At 38.5% G+C, this 19255-nt stretch overlaps 1 protein-coding gene across 2 annotated transcripts; it reads left to right on the forward strand.

Annotated features, from left to right (window-relative positions):
• Positions 1–324: 324 nt before the first annotated feature.
• Positions 325–18896, forward strand: hd (humpty dumpty). 2 transcript variants are annotated; one of them, XM_076198683.1, is made up of 10 exons: positions 325–403; positions 1994–2207; positions 4698–4860; positions 5716–5829; positions 10233–10477; positions 13156–13334; positions 14746–14929; positions 16079–16274; positions 17643–17843; positions 18722–18896. In XM_076198683.1, exons 2-10 carry the CDS (start codon positions 1999–2001, stop codon positions 18875–18877), a joined length of 1647 nt encoding a protein of 548 aa, XP_076054798.1. In that variant the 5' UTR covers positions 325–403; positions 1994–1998; the 3' UTR covers positions 18878–18896. The 2 variants fall into 2 exon arrangements, with proteins under 2 accessions (XP_076054798.1, XP_076054799.1); XM_076198684.1 differs by lacking the exon at positions 325–403 and adding an exon at positions 1431–1450.
• The last annotated feature ends 359 nt before the right edge of the window (positions 18897–19255 follow it).

Consider the following 19255-nt stretch of genomic DNA (forward strand, 5'->3'; position numbering starts at 1 on the left):
AATGTTTCGTGTGAAAATGGTCATGGAATTTTGAATCGGCCCTGCACATGGTACGTATGTGTGATGTATGTGTGTGTGATGCATGTTTGTAAATGTTTGATGTATGTATTTATGATGTAACTGTGTTATTATGTATGTATTTATGATGTAACTGTATGTATGATAATTGTTGTTATGCTGCACTTGTTTTATGAAACTGGAGAATCTACAGTATTATGTAGATATTAATTTTTGCCTCTTAATCGTGATAAAAAAACACACATGTTTACAAAACTATAATATGTATTGCATAATTTTGTCTTCGCATCCAGTGATGTCTGTATTCCTTTGTTTTGCAGAGGAGCGGATGTTTACAAATTGTGCCTTCGAAAACAACGTTGACACAATCTTCTCAAAATTTAAGGTAACACTATTTAGTAGGATCCATGTAATGGGTCAAATCTATGGAAATAAGAGAGAATTATTAAGATACTAAATGGTGTTTGATCTATAATTGCATAATGCCAATAAAAACGATAAAACCATGATGTTCAGAGTTATAACCTAGTTGAGTTGTTCAGGATTATTTGGAGCATTGTAATTGTTACCTCACAACCATATTTTAGGGCAAGAAAATGTTTTATCCAACATAGCCATACGAACTTGTTTCAAGCTTCTTCTAGGTTTAACAAAGAATGGAAATTCCGTAATAAGAAAGACAGTTGGTGCCAGTTATAGTTGAGTTTCTTCAGACATTTCAATTGTAAATAAAGTTCATCCATTGTACTGAGGAAAGGGCTCTTGCCTCTTAGTTTTATGATTTTGGAAGAATTTGTTACCATCCATTCGACCTTCACCTTATCTGACACAAAGATTTAGCTTATACAGCATGTAGTAAAATAATAATTTATAATTGAAAAAAATCAGTGATGGGTACTTCAGAATATGAACCCGAGAGATGTATATCAGAATGGCCATGGGAATCATCTACCTGTGACCCATCTATTAACAACCTCATTTTCATTTAGAGGGATAGCCATGACAGTCAAGTATTGGTCCAAGATCTCTTTCTGTTAACATATAATATATTGTCTTTACCTTTTTATAGAAGGAGAATAGACAACTGCTCCCTTCCTCCTCCGGACCTATTGTAACTATATAACCTGATGACATGAAATATCTCACACTTGTACAATGCAGGCAACTGTATAAAATTTTGTAGATAGATTTATGGAAAGGCTTGAGAACTAAAATATAAGGAGGGCAGGGTTAGACACTCTTAAAATGGAAAAACAACTAAGGAACAATTTGAGGTTTTTGGAATATGTTTTAAGGAATATAAGCTAAACTTTTTTGTATTTGTAGTAATAGGTTTTCTTTTCAAAATACACAATCAGCAGTCATGGCTAAATATAAAGATTTTTTCATCAGACTTCAGAGCATAGTAACTGGCTTGAACAACCTAATTTAGGTAAGGCATTTATAGCAATATCAATAAATTAGTTCAAAACAAAAATAGGTCCATTAATGGAACAGACTGCTTAGAGATATTAAATGAGTCTGCATGAATTTCATGCCTTTATCCTAAGTCAGGTGGAGATTGTCACCAAAGTAAAAAAAAAAATCACATCAATATCCTGTATGCATACTTCTTTTCTTCACCATCAATTTACAGATATTGAAGAATTGTATAACTTATTCTCAAAGTGGCTGGTACCACCCCTTGGTGTGCGGTTTACTGGTGTTTCTGTCCATGTAGATTGTCTTGCACACCATCCCCCCGGGGGTAGTGGAAAAATCCAGGGGAGCTGTATAGAGATGTGGTAGTGGGATTCACTATGGTCTAGGGCAGGGAGCACCAACCTTTTTTTCACAGTGGAATAGATAACTGAGAGAGTGATGAGCATAAACCACTTAACAATTTTTGTTCAGTTGTTTGTTTACATATTAAATATGCTACCAAAACTGTTTTAGAGAAATAATGATTCATCTTAATATATTTTTGTGCCTGCAGAGAGCATGGAAACAAAAGGGTGTGCCCCATCTCCGGGCCCTGGCTCCCCAGGATGGTTGCGTCCAGATGCTGTAATGAAGATGAGGAAGCTTAAAGCAAAGAGGAGAGCTTTGCAAGCCAGAATGAGTAACTCCTCTCCTCTTCAAATTGCTATTCCAAAACCATTGGCTGGATTAACAAGTCAACCTAGTGTCAAAAGAAAAAACCCTTTCAAGTATGTATTGCATCTTTTGTTATTACTCATGTTTATAAAGTATATAGTTTTATGCTGTGGTACAGATACTCCTTTACAAAACTTTGCAGAACAGTTAATATTATGATCACAAGAATCCGAATCAAAATTGGGTAATGAGAGAAGTAGATATGATAGGAGAGGGTCAGTGTATAGTAAGTTTCTGTAAAGGAATAGATTGCATAGATCAGAAATTCATTTTAAGACCCTTCATCCACAAGGAGCTTAAATGAGAGGGAAACAAGGATGGTGGATGAGAGTGTAATAGGTAGGAGTGGAGTGGGTAGGAATGTGTGCATGCCTTTGACTTATAATGGGAAAGAAACCCCTGATATATAGACATTTACTCCTTGACATATGATGTATATTATCTATGACCACTTCCTTATATAACTGTAGTGACTACTTGGAACTGATCACACATATGATAATAGTTATGGGTAGACATCTTAGATATCCCACAGCAGGATTTGGTTGTGCTGCATTCTTGCGCCAAGTACCTCACCATGTCCCCTCATCTCAATCATGTGACCTGCACTCCTTATACCGTATCTCACAGTGGAAGTGTCTCCAAGAGAATGCAAAATTTTGCCAATAACATTTATTACTTTTATAGATTTTGTTATAGATATGAATTTTGTCATAATGATAAATTTTTATGTAAATAGTTGTACTCTCATTGCTTCTGACCCAGGGCAGTGGATGGGATACAGGAATGACCCATTATCCATGAGGAACTAAGTGAAAAGGGGAAAGGGTGGTGGATGGGAGTGGACTGGGTGGGAGAAGGCACATGCCTTTGACTTGGCTACCTCCCTTATAAGGGGGAAAAAGCTCTTGGTATATAAATAGAATTAGTTGTCTATCTATATGCATCTATCTATATATCAATAGGTTTCTTTCCCCTTATAAGGAAGGTAGCCAGTCCGCTCCCATCCATCATCCATTTTCCTTTCATCTTAGCTCCATGGGGATGAAGGGTTATCCTTGTTTCCTTTCCACTGCCTAGGCCAGAAGTAATGCAGCAAGACACAGCACATCCACAGCAGGGCAAGCCTCTTTATTTACACAGCTACCCTCCCTCCTCACCCCCTCATGTGACAGTAGAGAAGTCAAGTAGAAATCCCTTCAGGCTGTGTCAATTTATATTCTATTCACAACCATTCTCCACTTGCACCTATCTCTTGCCATCTTCCTTCCCTGCTCAACAGACATTCCCCTTTTGCTCTAAACCCCCCTCATCCCATCCATCTATCTCATTATTGATCTTCCCCACAAGTTCACTCCATCCATCTCTGCCTTTCACTTTTTTTTTTTTTTTTTTAGCTAATTTTTCCTCATCCATTCTTTCCATGTGCCCAAGCCATCCCAGTTTTCTTTCATCTACCCTATCTGCCAGCTCCCTTTCCACCCCAGCTCCCCATCATCTCATTTCTCACCTCATCCCTCCTTGTAATACCCACCATACTTCTCAATCACTTTATCTCCTTGGTATTTTACGAGAACTGGAGGATACACCATAACTGCCTCATAATCTGTAAAAGCAACTTCTCTATGCATCTGCATGTTCTATAGAAAGACGTGGTTATTGTAGCAATCAAACTAACTTCTTAACCTCTTTAATACGAGAATCAAATTTTCGCAGACAGCATCAGCTACCTGATATACAATAATTGGATGATGCACCACAATACTCACATTATAAAATATAAAGTTACAGCTGTATTACTCATTTTCTTTCACCCTGAATATCAATAACCACAGAAAATATGATCAAGACAGTTCACAGAATTTGGGGGTCACTCAGCTCCAACTACAAAATAAATATAATCAAGATGTCAACACCAGCATCCTCATATACCCCCCTTGTGCCTCGTGACACCTATGTAGGCATCATCAAATGGAAGGGGTTAACGTCTTCCATAAGATGAAACCTATGTAGGCATCATGAGGTGCAATTGGGTGTACTAGGTGCCGGCAATGGTGTCCTGATTTTATTTATTTTGTAGTTGTAGCTGAGTGACCCCCAAATTCTGTGAACTGACTTCATCATATTTTCTGTGGTTATTAATATTCAGAGTGAAAGAGATCAAGTAAATCAGCTGTGACTATATTTTATTATGCAAGTATTATGATGCAGCATTGAATCATTGTACATCAGGCACCCAATGCTGCATGTGAGAAATTGACTCGTACTGAAGAGGTCAAGAGGTTGCATGTCCTGAGGAGACTGTGCATACAAACTTTGTGCCCTCTTGTAGATGATGTTACTGTCCAGTATCATATTTTTTCTACAGCAGTCTTAAACTCATGTGTTCAAGGCTGACTCCATTCATATAATTCCTTGATTTTGCAGTTACAATTTATTAAAATGGCAGAAATCTACCATATCTGTCTGCTGTTTTTTCCTCACCTCCACATTTCTTTATCCACTCTATCCAGAACTATATTTTGTATATTTATTCTTTCCAGACATTCACCTAACAAGAAAGGTCGAGAGGAAGATAATGATCCAGAAATATCTTGTGATGCTACACTTTTCCAACTCTTGAACAACACTGGCACTCCTCAGAAGGATTCAAATTTGTCATGTGACTTTTCACATGTACTTGGAAATAAGGAAAATGAAAAACAGGTATGTTGATAATTTACATTCCTTCAGTGAGATTGCATTAACCACTTCCATACGGTGATGCCTACGTAGGCGGCATGAGGTGCAAGTGGGTACTCGATGATGCCGACGTCGCCATCTTGATTATATTTATTGTAGTCGTACCTACGTAATTTCGATTCTCTCTAAACTGGCTTCATCAATTTTCTATGGTTATCAAAATACACGGGTGAAAGAGAACGAACAATTGAGCACTGACTTTATTTTTTATAATGCGATTATTATGACGCAACATCGCACGTCAGGCAGCTAATGCTGCCAGACATGCGATGTGCCCCGGAGTGAAGAGGTTAATGATGAAAAAAGTAACTAAATTGATGTTATTGTCGTTACTTGCGGCGAAGGTTGAGATGATGACTATTTGAACCCTACTCAGGGTGAGTTGATCTAAAGGCAGGGTTCATTAAATTCCATGCTACAAAGTCCACTGTAAGGGGCACCATCCTAGCCTTCTGATAAGGGGGGAGTTTGTGATGTTAAATCAAATCATCACAAATGTGTTGTATTATTTAACTTGACAATCAATCAGTTACTTGTTTTGAGTTTCGCTAACTGGAAATATGCAGCCCCACAACACCTCTATCTTTTCACACAGGGAGAGCTTATTACCAATAACTGTCCCCCTCCTCCCACTACTACAAACTGGTGACATAGGAACAATCTCACACAAGTACAGTGCAGACATCAATCCAAAGTTTCTTCCCATATTTTAGACATATAATGCAGATTAGTGCCCATTGACTTACCTCCCTTATAATGTGTGTGTGTTTATGTTTTGTTAGAAGGGACTCTATATATTTTTTCTCTTTATTTCCTTAGAGCTCATCAAAACCTGAAGTGGTTTGGACAGACAGTCTTGTTGTGGATTGGAGTATAAAGAGTCGGATGCGATTTATGTCCAAAAAAGTGCTGCCATGGAAACATAATTTCAAGGTGAGTCAGTCCATCAATTGTTCCCTCAGTTTTCACTAAATAGAAAACCCTCAGCCCCACAGTGGCTGGCAATGGTCCCTGTAACCTCCCACAGATCTCTCTGGGAAGAAACTTTGGACTGCTGTCTGTGTTGTATTAGTGTGGGAATGTTTCTGGGCCACAGGCCGACAGTGGTAAGAAGAAGAGGAGAGCAGTCACTTGTTATCAGCTCTTCATGTGTAAAAAAGTGTAGTAGATACAGCTGTAATAGATACTCCATTAAAAATGGGCTCTGTCAAAATATCATTCACGAAACTAGCACCAACCCTTTCCAAACTGACATATGAGCAAAGATTGTCCAAACTAGAATTACCAACTTTGGAACAAAGAAGGGAAAAAGGAGACTTGCTGACTATCTATAGAATAATGAAAGGAATGGAAGTCTTAGATAAGAATGACTTGTTAATATGGGATAATGGTAAAACAAGAGGACACGAAAAGAAACTAAAAAAGAATAGTTACAGAAGAGATCTGAAAAGGAACAGCTTCCCACACAGAGTGATAGATACTTGGAACAAATTAGACAACGAAACAGTGTGTGCAAACACTATTCAAGATTTTAAGAAAAAACTTGATGCTGAGTGATACAAAGACGGGTTACCATGAGCATAGCTCTCTTCCCGTATAATACAACTAGGTAAATACATACTCCCTCATCCCCCCCATCCCCCACCCACTCCCTTCCATGCATCACAGCATCATCCATACACAACCATTCTTGGGCCCAGTGTGGAGACTGTGGCAGCCTCTTAGGGATAAAAATATTCATTCATTTGTATTTTCTTTACTATTTCCTGTCATCACCAAGGAATCCAATGACAGGTGCTTCAAATGTTGATCCTATAAGACAGATGTGAGAGAGACTCTTCTTCCTGCTATCTATTTTTGGGCTGAAACTCTCAATCAAATTCATTTGTATTTCCTCCACCTCTTCACCTAGGGAAGCTAACAGCTGGTGACTGCTCCTCATTTACTATTAAAAACTGGTGACATGGAAACACATACATACATACATATACCAAGGGCATTTTCCCCCATACAAGGGAGGTAGCCAAAATCAGAGGCATAAATCCACTCCCACCCAATTCATCCCCACATACTCCACTCCCATTCACCACCCCTTCCCCCCTCTTTTCTTGGTTTCTACTGGATGATGGGTCATCCCTGCATCTCATCCACTGCCCTGGGTCTGAAGCAATGCAGCAAGACACATCACATTCACAGCAAAACAGCTTCATTTAATCAGTGCCCCCCCTCTCTATCCTTTCATGCAGATAAAGAGAAGATAGGGAGAAATCCCTTTGGACTGCATCAAAATCTCATTCACACATTCTCCCTAACCCCTCCCATCCTCCACCCACTCCCATCCATGCATCACAGCATCATCCATACACAACCATTCTCCACTCATCCCTATCTCCTCTCTTCCTCCCTCAACAGACATCCCCCACTTTCCCAGTGCCCTTTTTACCCCATCCATCCATCTCATCCTTGGTTGTTCCCTTATGGTCATCCACCTCTGCCCTCCACACTTCTGTTACTAATCTTTCTTCCCTCATTCTTTCCATGTGTCCAAACCATCCTAATACTCTTTCATCAACCCTATCTCCCAACTCTCTTTTCACCCCCACTCTCCTCCTCACCTCCTCATTTCTCACTCTATCCAGCCTAGTAACCCCTACCATACTTCTCAGGCATTTCATCTCAAACACATTTAAACTCTTCCTCTCTTATGTTCCATGTTTCTGCCCTGTATAGTGCTGTTGGCACAATCACCCCTTCATACAATCTCCTCTTAGCATCCATTCCCAAATGCCTATTTCTCATTACACTTTTTAATTTCCCAAGGCATTTACTTGCTTCTCTCAATCTACATTCTACCTCCACCTCCACTGCTCCCTTTTGTGCCACATTCACCCCCAAGTATCTAAAGCTATCCACTTCCTCCAGTCTCTTCCTTAATACTCACTTCCAATTTGCTGCCATCCTCTCCCCTTGTACATCTCATCACCTTACTTTTACTCACATTTATCTTCAACTTCCTTTTTTTGCACACCTTCCCAAATTGTGTCACTAACTTCCTTAATCCCTCCTCTGATCCTGTTTCAAGCACAATGTTGTCAGCAAACAACAACTGGCTTATTTCCCATTTTTCTCCATTTTCTTTAACCATCTCCAGTCCCCTTATAGCCATGGAGATGTGACACATCCCTGGCGAAGTCCCTCCTTTATGTCAAACCACTCACTCTCTCCATTTCTAATTCTAGCACAGGCTCTACTACTCTCATAAAAATTCTTTACTGCTCTTAACAGCTTTCCTCCTATCCTATAAATCTGCAATACCCTCCACAGTGCCTTTCAGTCTCCCCTGTCATAAGCCTTTTTCAAATCCAAAAAGGCCCAAAAAATGTGGAAACAGACCCATAATGATACAACAGACAGTAGTCCAAAGAAAAAATTCTCTGAGAGATCTGAGAACAATTAACATCATCATCGTCATAAAAATCAGAATCAAAATCAGATAATGAGAGAAATAGCGATGATAGGAGAGGGTCAGATATTCATTTCAAGACAACTCAGTGAAAAAATCATGAGAAGGGAAATGATTATACTTGTGTTTTATAGATCTGGAGAAGACTGCACCAGATAGAGGTAAAGGTGGTGGTGAGTTTTGTAGATGGGTGGCACAGGACCACCATATGCAGCTGCTCATTATTGATCCCGAGTGAATTGCAATACATATATATATATATATATATATATATATATATATATATATATATATATATATATATATATATATATATATATACACATACATACATACATACATATATATATATATATATGAGAGAAATTTGCTAGTAACAGCAACATCAATCCAATAATTTTTATGACAGTCGCATGCATATATATACAGACGCTCCTCAACTTACGTTTTAGTTACGTTCCGAACGGCCGAACGTAAGTTGAAAATGAACGTAAGTTGTTACTGTACTATACATCCGTAAATTCTATTACCGTATCTTACAAAACACCCCTAAATCATTAATTATACACATAACATTGTAAAATAATAACATTAATTTCAAATAAATTAAATTCAAGCAACATAAATTAAGATGGTGGAAGAGGAGGGGAGGAGGAGGAGGCAAGGCACTTTCAGTCTGTCGTTTGTGCAATGTAAACAATGGATGCAGCGTCATGCGTAAGTATCGTTTGAACTACGGAGAGCGCGCTAAACTAAAAAATTCACTCAAATTTTTTTTATTTATTTATTTTTTATTTTTTTTTACAGTCAGTTCAAACGTAAAATCGAAAAAACGTAAAACGAATGAACGTAAGTAGAGGAGCGTCTGTATATATATATATATATATATATATATATATATATATATATATATATATATATATATATATATATATAGACACACACACACACACATACATACATACAAATACCAAGGCTTTTTCCCCCTTACAAGGGAGGTAGCCAAAAAGGAAAAGGCATAAAATCATTCCCACCCATTCCATCCCTGAATACACTCCACACCCCTCCACCCTCCCTCTTATCTTAGCACCTCCTGGATGACGGGTCATCCCTTCACCTTGTCCACTGCCCTGGGTCAGAAGCAGTGTCGCAAGACACAGCACATCCACAGCAAGGCTGCTTCATTAAATCGGCGACCCCCCCTCTCCATCCTCCCACGCATAAAAGGAAAAGACGGGGAGAAATCCCCTCAGGCTGCATCAAATTTTGCTCACACATACAGTACTACCTCTCATTAACGGACTAAAAGGGGGGTAACGGTGTCCGTTGATGTGAATAATCCGTTGATTTAGAGTGGTTTTTGAGTGGCATAGTGATTGCAGGCACTAAACAACAGCACCAAAAACACCGAAAACACAGCAAAAACACCGCAAACACAGCTAATTAATGTCCGTTAATGAGAGGTCTCACTGTACTACCTCACCCCCCATTGCAATAGCAAGTAAATTTAATTGTATCAGCAGATTGATAGTTCTTGAGTCCTTCAAAGAAACAGGACTTAAAGAAATGTGGTGTCGATACCAGCAGTCATAGTTATGATTTGAACTGGCTTTTTAGGTTTTCACTGGCTCCTATAAATAACCTTGACTCATGGATTACAGTTTCCAAACTGGTCACAAATATTGCCTTTTATAACTGCTGGAAAAATTATTAATGGATGGTCATGTTGCAAATCTTTTTCCCAAATCCTTTGGGACCACCAGTGATTTTACCCCTTTCAATTAACACCCCCCTTTCTTTAGCTAGATCCCCAATATGGCGTTTTATTTATGTTTACTCAGTCTTGAACTTTTTTTTTTTTTTTTTCTGAAAGACATCTGAAGAGGCATCAGGAACCACCGGTTTTGTACGTTGTTTGACCTCATCTTCAAGCAGCGATAGTGACCCCACTCTCGACACTTCAGCCAATGCTCAGTTTTACCAAGGATGTTTAGTGTGGCAGCATCCCAACATACCTTGGCTTCAACTGTTCCCAAGAGACCATGTCAAGACATCTGCAGCTCAGACTAGTATATTTGGAAAGGAGCAAAAGCTATGTGACAGTTTACATGGAGAATGGTAAGAATATTGACAGAGAAGCATTATGAAATGTGTTACAGATATGTTAAATAGAGGGAAGTTTGTTGAAGTCAGTAGAAATGTTTTCTGGAAGCTCGCTGGCTAAGCGGGTAAGGGTGTCATTACAGACGCTCCTCAACTTACGTTTTAGTTACGTTCCGAACGGCCAAACGTAAGTTGAAAATGAACGTAAGTTGTTACTGTACCATACATACGTAAATTCTATTACCGTATCTTATAAAACACCCCTAAATCATTAATTATACACATAACATTGTAAAATGATAACATTAATTTCAAATAAATTAAATTCAAGCAACATAAATTGAGATGGTGGAGGAGGAGGCAAGGCACGTTCAGTCTGTCGTTTGTGCCATGTAAACAATGGACGCAGCATCATGCGTAAGTATCGTTTGAACTACGGAGAGCGCGCTAAACTAAAAAATTCACTCAAGAGATTTTTTTTACAATTTTTTTTTACAGTCAGTTCAAACGTAAAATCGAAAAAACGTAAAACGAATGAACGTAAGTAGAGGAGCGTCTATACTTGTGGCAAAGGTCAAGGGGATGGCGGTTCGAATCCTGCCACTGGCAGAGTTGAACCAAGGGCATGGTTCATTAAATTCCATGCTACATAGTCCTCTGTGAGGGGCACCGTCCTAGCCTTCCGATAGGGGGGGTGTTTGTGACATTAAACCATATCATCAGTAAAACTGGTTTACATTTATGGAAGGGTATGTGTGATGGTCAAGAATGAAGATAGTGAATTGTTTGCCCCTTCTCCAGTCCTTGATATTTAGCTTCATTCCAAGCTCTTGGCATGGGGAACATATGGAACCATGAGATCTCTTCTGTTCAGTCCTCTATTTCTAATTTTTAGGTGGATTGCTCCTTCACTCAGGTTTGCTTATTCTGTTATCATGTCATTTCTCACAACAACCATCACCCCACCACCCATTTTATATGGATGTGTATTTACCTAAAAGTATTTTATGGGAAGAGAGCTATGCTGGTAGTGACCCGCTTTTGTATCTTTCAGCATCCAGTTTGATCTTAAATTTTTGTTTAGTTTTTGCACTCACTGTTTCCTCATTCAGTTTGTTCCAGATATCTATCACTCTGTGTAGGAAGCTTTCTCTCTCTCTCTCTCTCTCTCTCTCTCTCTCTCTCTCTCTCTCTCTCTCTCTCTCCAGATCTCTTCTGTAACTATCCTTATTAAGTTTCTTTTTGTGTCCTCTTGTTTTTCTCCTATCCCACTTTAGTAAGTCATCTCTATCAAGGACATTCATCCCTTTCATAATTCTGTAGATGGTTAGTAGATGGTTAGTAGATGGTCTCCTCTTTCTCTTCTTTGTTCCAGGGTTGGTAGTTCAAGTTTGCCCGATCTTTGTTCATATATCAACTTGGAGAGTGTTGGTGCCATTTTTGTCATTGCTCTTTGAATTCTTTCTAATTTCTTTATGTTCTTTTTAGTACTAGGTGTCATAGTGTTGCAGCATACTCCAATTTTGGTCTTATCAATGTAACTGATATTTTCTTTACCATTTCTTCATCCATGTAATCAAAGGCCACTTTCATCGATCTTAATAAATTTAAAGTTTCTCTGACTAGTTTGTTGATATGTATGTCTGGTACCATGTCATTGGTGATAGTTATTCCTAGGTCCCTTTCCGAGTTGACTTTTTTAACTTCCTTTGTACCAATTTCATATTGTACTGATATTCTGTGTGTTTGCACATGTGTTGTTTGTGTTTTGTAGCAATGTTAGAAGTACAGTAAACTCGCGCTTATCCGAATGCGTTTTAACCGAATAATCGCATTAACCGAACATTTTCTCAATACGGTAGCCATCGCTTTAACCGAACATATTTGGATCTCAACCGAACATTCAAACACCCCGCCGCCTCTTCCGCCACCCGCAAGCTTCCTCAAGTGCTCACACGGTGGCAGCACACTCCATGTTTACACCTGATCGGCTGTTTGGCGGTACATACATTCGTGAGTCCTCTCGGTGACGATACAGTATCACAAGCTCTCCTTAAACATTTTCTCTTTATACTCTATAGAATATGTTTATGAACTATTATAAGCATTTCCATGTGTATGTTTAGTTTACAGGTACGAATATTGCAGCTGACATTACTGCATAAAATCCTATGGGAATGAAACATACAAAGTCGGATTAACTGAACATTTCGGTTAATCGGACATTTCTAATTCTCCTTGGAGTTCGGATAAGTGGAAGTTTACTGTAGTAGTACAGTGAGTCCTCCTTATACAGTAATTCTTTATCTGGTAAATTCACAGTTACAGTATTTGGTAATTACTACCCTTGATTCTATTTACGGTAAGAAAAATTCACAGATTCGGTATCTGCTTGTGTTTTGTTTACACCGTACCCTAGCGCCACCACGCCATGCGACCACCACAACAATCAGTCTATTCCCACGTTCGGTATACGGTAATTTCAATTGCAGTAAGGTTTTTAGGAACGCATATGTACCATATAACGAGGACTTACTGTAAAAGACTACATTAAATAGATAAAGAAAAAAAAGTGTTGGGGCAGATGAAAAAATAAACCTTGAAAATAGATTATTTATTTGATATTGCTAGCTCAGAATATTTTTTGTATAACTATGCTTCTTAAAGAAAAAAAATCACATTTATTTTATCAGGAGTGAGAGTTTGCGGTCATTACATCAGCTTTTACGGGTAAGGCAGTGTCCTTACTTCTACGTTTGTGGTCCAACATTCACCTGCCTCTTCAGAGCAGCTGGAGTAGGAGGCATCTCTCATGCACATGCCCTCATCACACCAACCACTCGGGGTTTCAGAGATGCCATGAAAAATGAAGGTAGGGTCAAAGATTCTGTTTAAAAATCATGCAGTGTTATAGTAATGTAACAAATCCCTTGAAACCTTTTTCAGGTTACTATATTGTACTCCAGTTCACCTAAATCAATGGATATGTTCTTTAGTAATGCTGTTGAAGAGTTGCTCCACGAGCCTCATATATTTTTGAAATGTAATTATTCATACTTTATGGACCAATAACAGGTACCTACAAGAAGTGTGTGTGTGCATGTCTGTCTGTCTGTCAAAATTCACACCTACATCATAAATGCATGAAACCCATTCAACTACCTTTCCCATCACAGCATTTCATCCTGCATATCTATAGCAGGGCTTTACAGCTGGAGCTGGATTATCCTCACAGCTTCACTCTTTGGTGAGGAACTAACAATGGATATGAAGGAGTGATTGTGCCAACAGCACTGTATGGGGCAGAAACATGGAACATAAGGGAGGAAGAGAGGAGGAGTTTGTGTTTGAGATGAGGTGCCTGAGAAGTATGATAGGGGTTACTAGGCTGGATAGAGTGAGAAATGAGGAGGAGAACGGGGGTGGAAAGGGAGTTGGGAGATAGGGTTGATGACAGAGTATTGGGATGGTTTGGACACATGGAAAGAATGAGTTAAGAAAGACTAGTAAAAGAAGTGTGGAAGGAGTGAACATGAGGGGTAGGGTGAGATGGATGGATGGGGTAAAGGGGGCATTGGGAAAGAGAGGAATGTCTGTTGAGGAAGGATGGGAGAGGACAGAAGATGGGGTGAATGGAGAATGGTTGTGTATGGATGATGCTGTGATGCATGAAGGGGAGTGGGTGGGGGGGGTGAGGGAGTATGTATGAGAAATAAATTGACACAGCCTGAAGGGATTTCTCCCTATCTTCTTTTCTGCATGAGGGGACGGAGAGGGGGGTCGCTGATTTAATGAAGCAGCCTTGTTGTGGATGTGCTATGTCTTGTGACACTGCTTCTGATGCAGGTCAGTGGACAAGATGCAGGGATGACCCATCATCCAGGAGGTGCCAAGATAAGAGGGAGGGTAGAGGGGAGTGGAATATGTAGGGGATGGAATGGGTGGGAGTGGTTTCTATGCCTTTGTTTTTTGGCTGCCTCCCATGTAAGGGGGAAAAAGTCTTTAGTATATGTATGTATGTATGTACTGTTAATAGTTACTGACATGTTGTATTTGGTAAGTGATGGTCTTTGATCAGTTTAACATGAATGATTTCTGCTTTGCAGGTCTGAGATATTGGCACACTGTAAGAAGGTCTGTCTATATTTGTGACGACTGCTTTTCATAATCCTGTTAACTTTGTTTTGCAAGGTTACCTTGTTAGAATTATGTGATTATGTAACATTTTTACAGTTTAGTTTGTTGTCTTTTAAACAATATTCCTTCTCTGGCTTTCTTTGTAGACATTGAGTTCAGCATGCCACTCTGTGATGACCCAGTAGGTGAGGGTGAAGATGAAGAAGAGGAATTAGAGGAAGATGAAAAACCGTCTGAAGAAGAAGACCGTGAAGGAGCAACATCGTGGCTTGAAGACCTCGGCCTAGAAACATCTCAGTTTCCTAATCTAAATCCCCATCGTATCAAATTGTAAGTTGTGACATGGGTATAAGGATGGTGACACATAATATACATATGCCATATTATGTAGGTAGTAGATTTTGTTTGAAGTATATTAACCCCCATCTTGAGCAGAAAGCATTTTTTTTTTTTTTTTTTTTTTTTTGCAGTCAGACTATTTTACCCATCTCCATGGTACCCCCGCAAAGCTTTTTTTTTTTTTTTTTTTTTTTTTTTTTTTTTTTTTTTTTTTTTTTTTTTTTTTTTTTTTTTTTTTTTTTTTTTTTTTTTTTTTTTTTTTTTTTTTTTTTTTTTTTTTTCAGTTAGACTATTTTACCCATCTCCATGGTACCCCCTCATGGCTAAGGGATTATAGTTTATCCTTATCACTCCCTTCCACATCTGGTCCTCTTTCAAAAACACCTTACAAACAACATTAAATAAAACAAGAATAATAACTGGGTGCACTACCACATCTACAATCAGAAACCAAAATCCTTTCCATAAAACTATACATGAAAATGATAGGTACCCAATTCCACATAGAAGTCTTAAATCCCACCTATGCTACCACAACATAACTCTGGTGCATCTAAGTGTATGCAACTATAAAACTAATATCCATATTTATCTTATCTATCTATCTATATATTTATATACCAAGGGCTTCTTACCCCTTATAAGGGAGGTAGCCAAATATGGAATGAAACTACATCTGCAACATACTTCTTTAACATCTACAACAACTTACTACCTGTACTTCACAATGCATATAGACAAAGATGCATACACAGACACAAAACAAGCACTTCAAGATTGATTCTGAAACTCCACACTGTTCTTGACTTCTCCAGACATCAGGCTAACACAGACAGCAGCACAGTATTTTTCCCTTGAGTTACATATGGGCCCATCCAAAAGCAGTTGCCAGTTACTTAGGAGCCATGGGTTTCCTGCAAAAGAGACCTGGGGCAACAAATTTATTGATTGAGTCGTGGATTGCACAGATGTAGAAGAAAAGGAAAGAACTCTAGATAGATTGCCCCTTTTTGTTTTATATTATGTAGACCACAGACCACTTCATTTTTTTTTTTTTTTTTTTTTTTTTTTTTTATATCAGATATCACCTTGGTTTATTTTTATTCCATACTTATACATCTTTCTTTTATATTTTTCTAGAGAGCAGAAAAAGTACAAGACAATAGACCGGTTTCCTTCGTCAATGGTTTATGTAGAAGGTATTGAGACACAAGGCCTTATTAACTTCCTCCTCAACAGCAAAAGTTGCACATCCACAACTGGACCACTTGCAGGTGTTCCTCCTACGCTTCTCGCTCCTGTAGCCTTTCAAGGTTCAACATTAAAGGCATTAAAGGTAATGCACCCCACCTCTCTCTCTCTCTCTCTCTCTCTCTCTCTCTCTCTCTCTCTCTCTCTCCCTCCCTGTTTTTACTAGTTGTATTATACAAAGAGGGAGCTATGCTTGTAGTGACCCGTCTTTGTATCTTTCAGCATCTAGTTTGTTCTTAAATTCTTGTATAGGGTGTGTGTGTGTCTCTGTGTCTCTTTCTCCTTTATTTCTTTCTCTTTCTTTCTCTCTTTCTTTTGTCTTTCTTTGGTAAACAAAGGATAACTTCTCCAGGTATCTTGTACCACCTGATATGAATCTCATTTTGAGGTCCTACAACTCTCTTACCTCGTCTCCTTACTTAGAAAAGAATAGTAGGATCTCAAGGCAAGAAGTGGAAACAGGATACCCGAAAGGGGAAATCCAACTGCTGCTCCACCACCTCCACACAATGTTTCTTGTGACTTTCTCCCACCGAAGACTTGGCAAGGGTGAGGCAGTGACTGAGACTAACAACATATTCAGTTATTATAACTCTTACCTCGTAGTATTTATCAATAAATTAATTCTTCCTTGGAATTGATAAATTTTTTGAAAGATTTATCTATATACCAAGAGTCTTTTTCCCCCATATAAAAGGAGGTAGCCAGCTAATGCATGCACCCACTCCCACACATTCCACTCCCATCAACCACCCATCGTTTCCATCTCATCTTAGCTCCTCTATCTTTGAAAAATAGTCGTATATTTATAGTAATGAAGGATGAAATGTCAAATGGGAGAGAGATTACCTGTAGGATACCTGTAATATTATTGATATTCATCAGTGGGTCATGGAAAGTGAGAAGCAATGGAAACTGTTACAGGAAGATTAAAATAAGGTTTATGAATGGAGCAGTGAATGAAAGGTGAAATTTAACGGAAAAAAAAGTGCAAAATTTTAGAAATGGTCAAAGGTAAGGTGAGATAAAGGAAGCATGGTATACATTTGAAGGTGAAGAGAGAGATCCTGGGCCCACTCCTGAGATTGAGTGTCAGCCCCTAAGACGGTGAGGATGTTGACAGGTTTTGAAAACGGGTAGGAGGGAAATGGTCAGAGCTGGGCACATTCTGAGGTGACCTGACTGGCATGACTTTGCCCAGGACACTGAGGAACGCACCTAGGAAAGCACCCAGCTCTGGAAATGGTTCTCTTAAATATTAGTCATGTGACCACTTGTAGGTACTGTACCTTCTGCTGGTCCCTATGCTGTTAAGTTTACCATGAAGGTAAAAGAAAGTTAAGGTCTTTGATGGGAAGTGGTTATACCAATGCCATATTCAAATAAAGGAAGGTGTTGTATACATCTAGAAAGTTTGGATAAGGTTTAAAAGTAGTGTTTCCTTTTGTTTCAGGTGAAGAGCAGCATTATTAGACAGGACACAGACTCTTTATACAGCATTGAATTGAGTGGACCAGTCCTTCCTCACACTGTGCAGCAGTTAACAAGACTCTTGGCATTGTCTCTTGATACATTTTCAGTGAACCTTACTCCAGTTATCTCTACTTTACCTTTTTCTCACCATAGGCATCAAGAAGCTGCTGCTGTCCCACAGGTAAGTAGCATGGTGATATCAGGAAAAGGATTAAAAGGGATAAGTGAAATGGGAATGAAAAGAATTATGATTTCTTTCTACTATTCTTAACTCCTTCACATAGTGGGAAATAAATTTAGATTTATTTTAAAATCTACAGTTCAATTGTTTAAGAGAGGTAAACATAAGTATATGGGAGAGAGGGTGGTTAAGAGGGCATTAATGGATGATACAGTGATAACCAAAGTGAGGATTGGAGGAGTTCTGGATATTGTTTTCTGGGGAGATAATATGGGATTGGAGGATCTTTATCTGAGTGTAGGATTGTCAGATCTTTATCTGATAGAAGAAAAATTCAGAAGGTTTGCAAAAGGAGAAATTAAAAGTATATGTGAGCAAAAGAAATGTGGTGAACTTAAAAAAAAGGGTGACCTGAACACAGTTGTTACACTTGTTTTCATTTACAAAATATTTTGTATTTTATGGTTATTAAACATAGTGGCAGGAGACAGGGATGTCTTCATCCATTAGGTACAGAGATGAAAGTGGCATTCAATTTGTTTTCATAGGTATGAAGTGGATGCATGCTTTGACTTATCTGCGCGATACATGCACCTTTTAGCATGTATGTGTTAAACAATGATGTCAGTCTGATTTTTCATATGTAACCTATCTATATATACCAAGAGCTTTTTCCCCCTTATAAGAGAGGTAGCTAAGTCAGAGGCACATACCTATTCACACCCATTTCTCTCCACTCCACTACCCTTTCCACCCATCCCATCTCAGCTCCTCATGGATGACTGGTCATCCCTGCATCCGCCAACTGCCCTGGGTCAAACGGAATGGTGGTATAGTGTCAAATGTAATAAGTAATTTATTTTTCCACTCTTTTCCAGGCATTTGCTCAAGAGGGACTCATTGACTGTGGTTTGGATAAAGAAATACGTTCGCAGATCTGCAAAACAAGTTTAGATAATGATAGTGAATTACCAAGTATTTATAGGGAAATAAAGTTTCAAAGTCCAAATTTTACATGGACAGATACTCTATAAAATTTAATTTATTAGTACTTATATGAAATGGTTTAATTGTCCTTGTAATATTGTTTTTGAAGTGACTTTATTATTATATCTGTGTGACAATTATAAATTTTGGTGAAAGGAATTTGTGTGGAACATTAACATGACATGTTAAGTGAAGAGTGGCAATTAGAAAGATATGTGATATACATTCATAACATAATATTTGTGGTAGTTGATTTCTACTAATTTGCGGAAATCCATTTTGTAACATATACTTCAATCAGATTACATGGGACAAGTGCCTCCCATAATGATGCAAATCCTGAATCTGCTGCTGGTTATTGTGGTATTTGTAACCAGTTGCAGTAGTTTCTTTGGTATATGTCATCAAGTTATGAATGACTAAGT

The sequence above is a fragment of the Oratosquilla oratoria genome, chromosome 15 (genome assembly GCF_046742065.1).
Source record: "Oratosquilla oratoria isolate Oo_2021 chromosome 15, ASM4674206v1, whole genome shotgun sequence".
Taxonomy (NCBI): Eukaryota; Metazoa; Arthropoda; class Malacostraca; order Stomatopoda; family Squillidae; genus Oratosquilla; species Oratosquilla oratoria.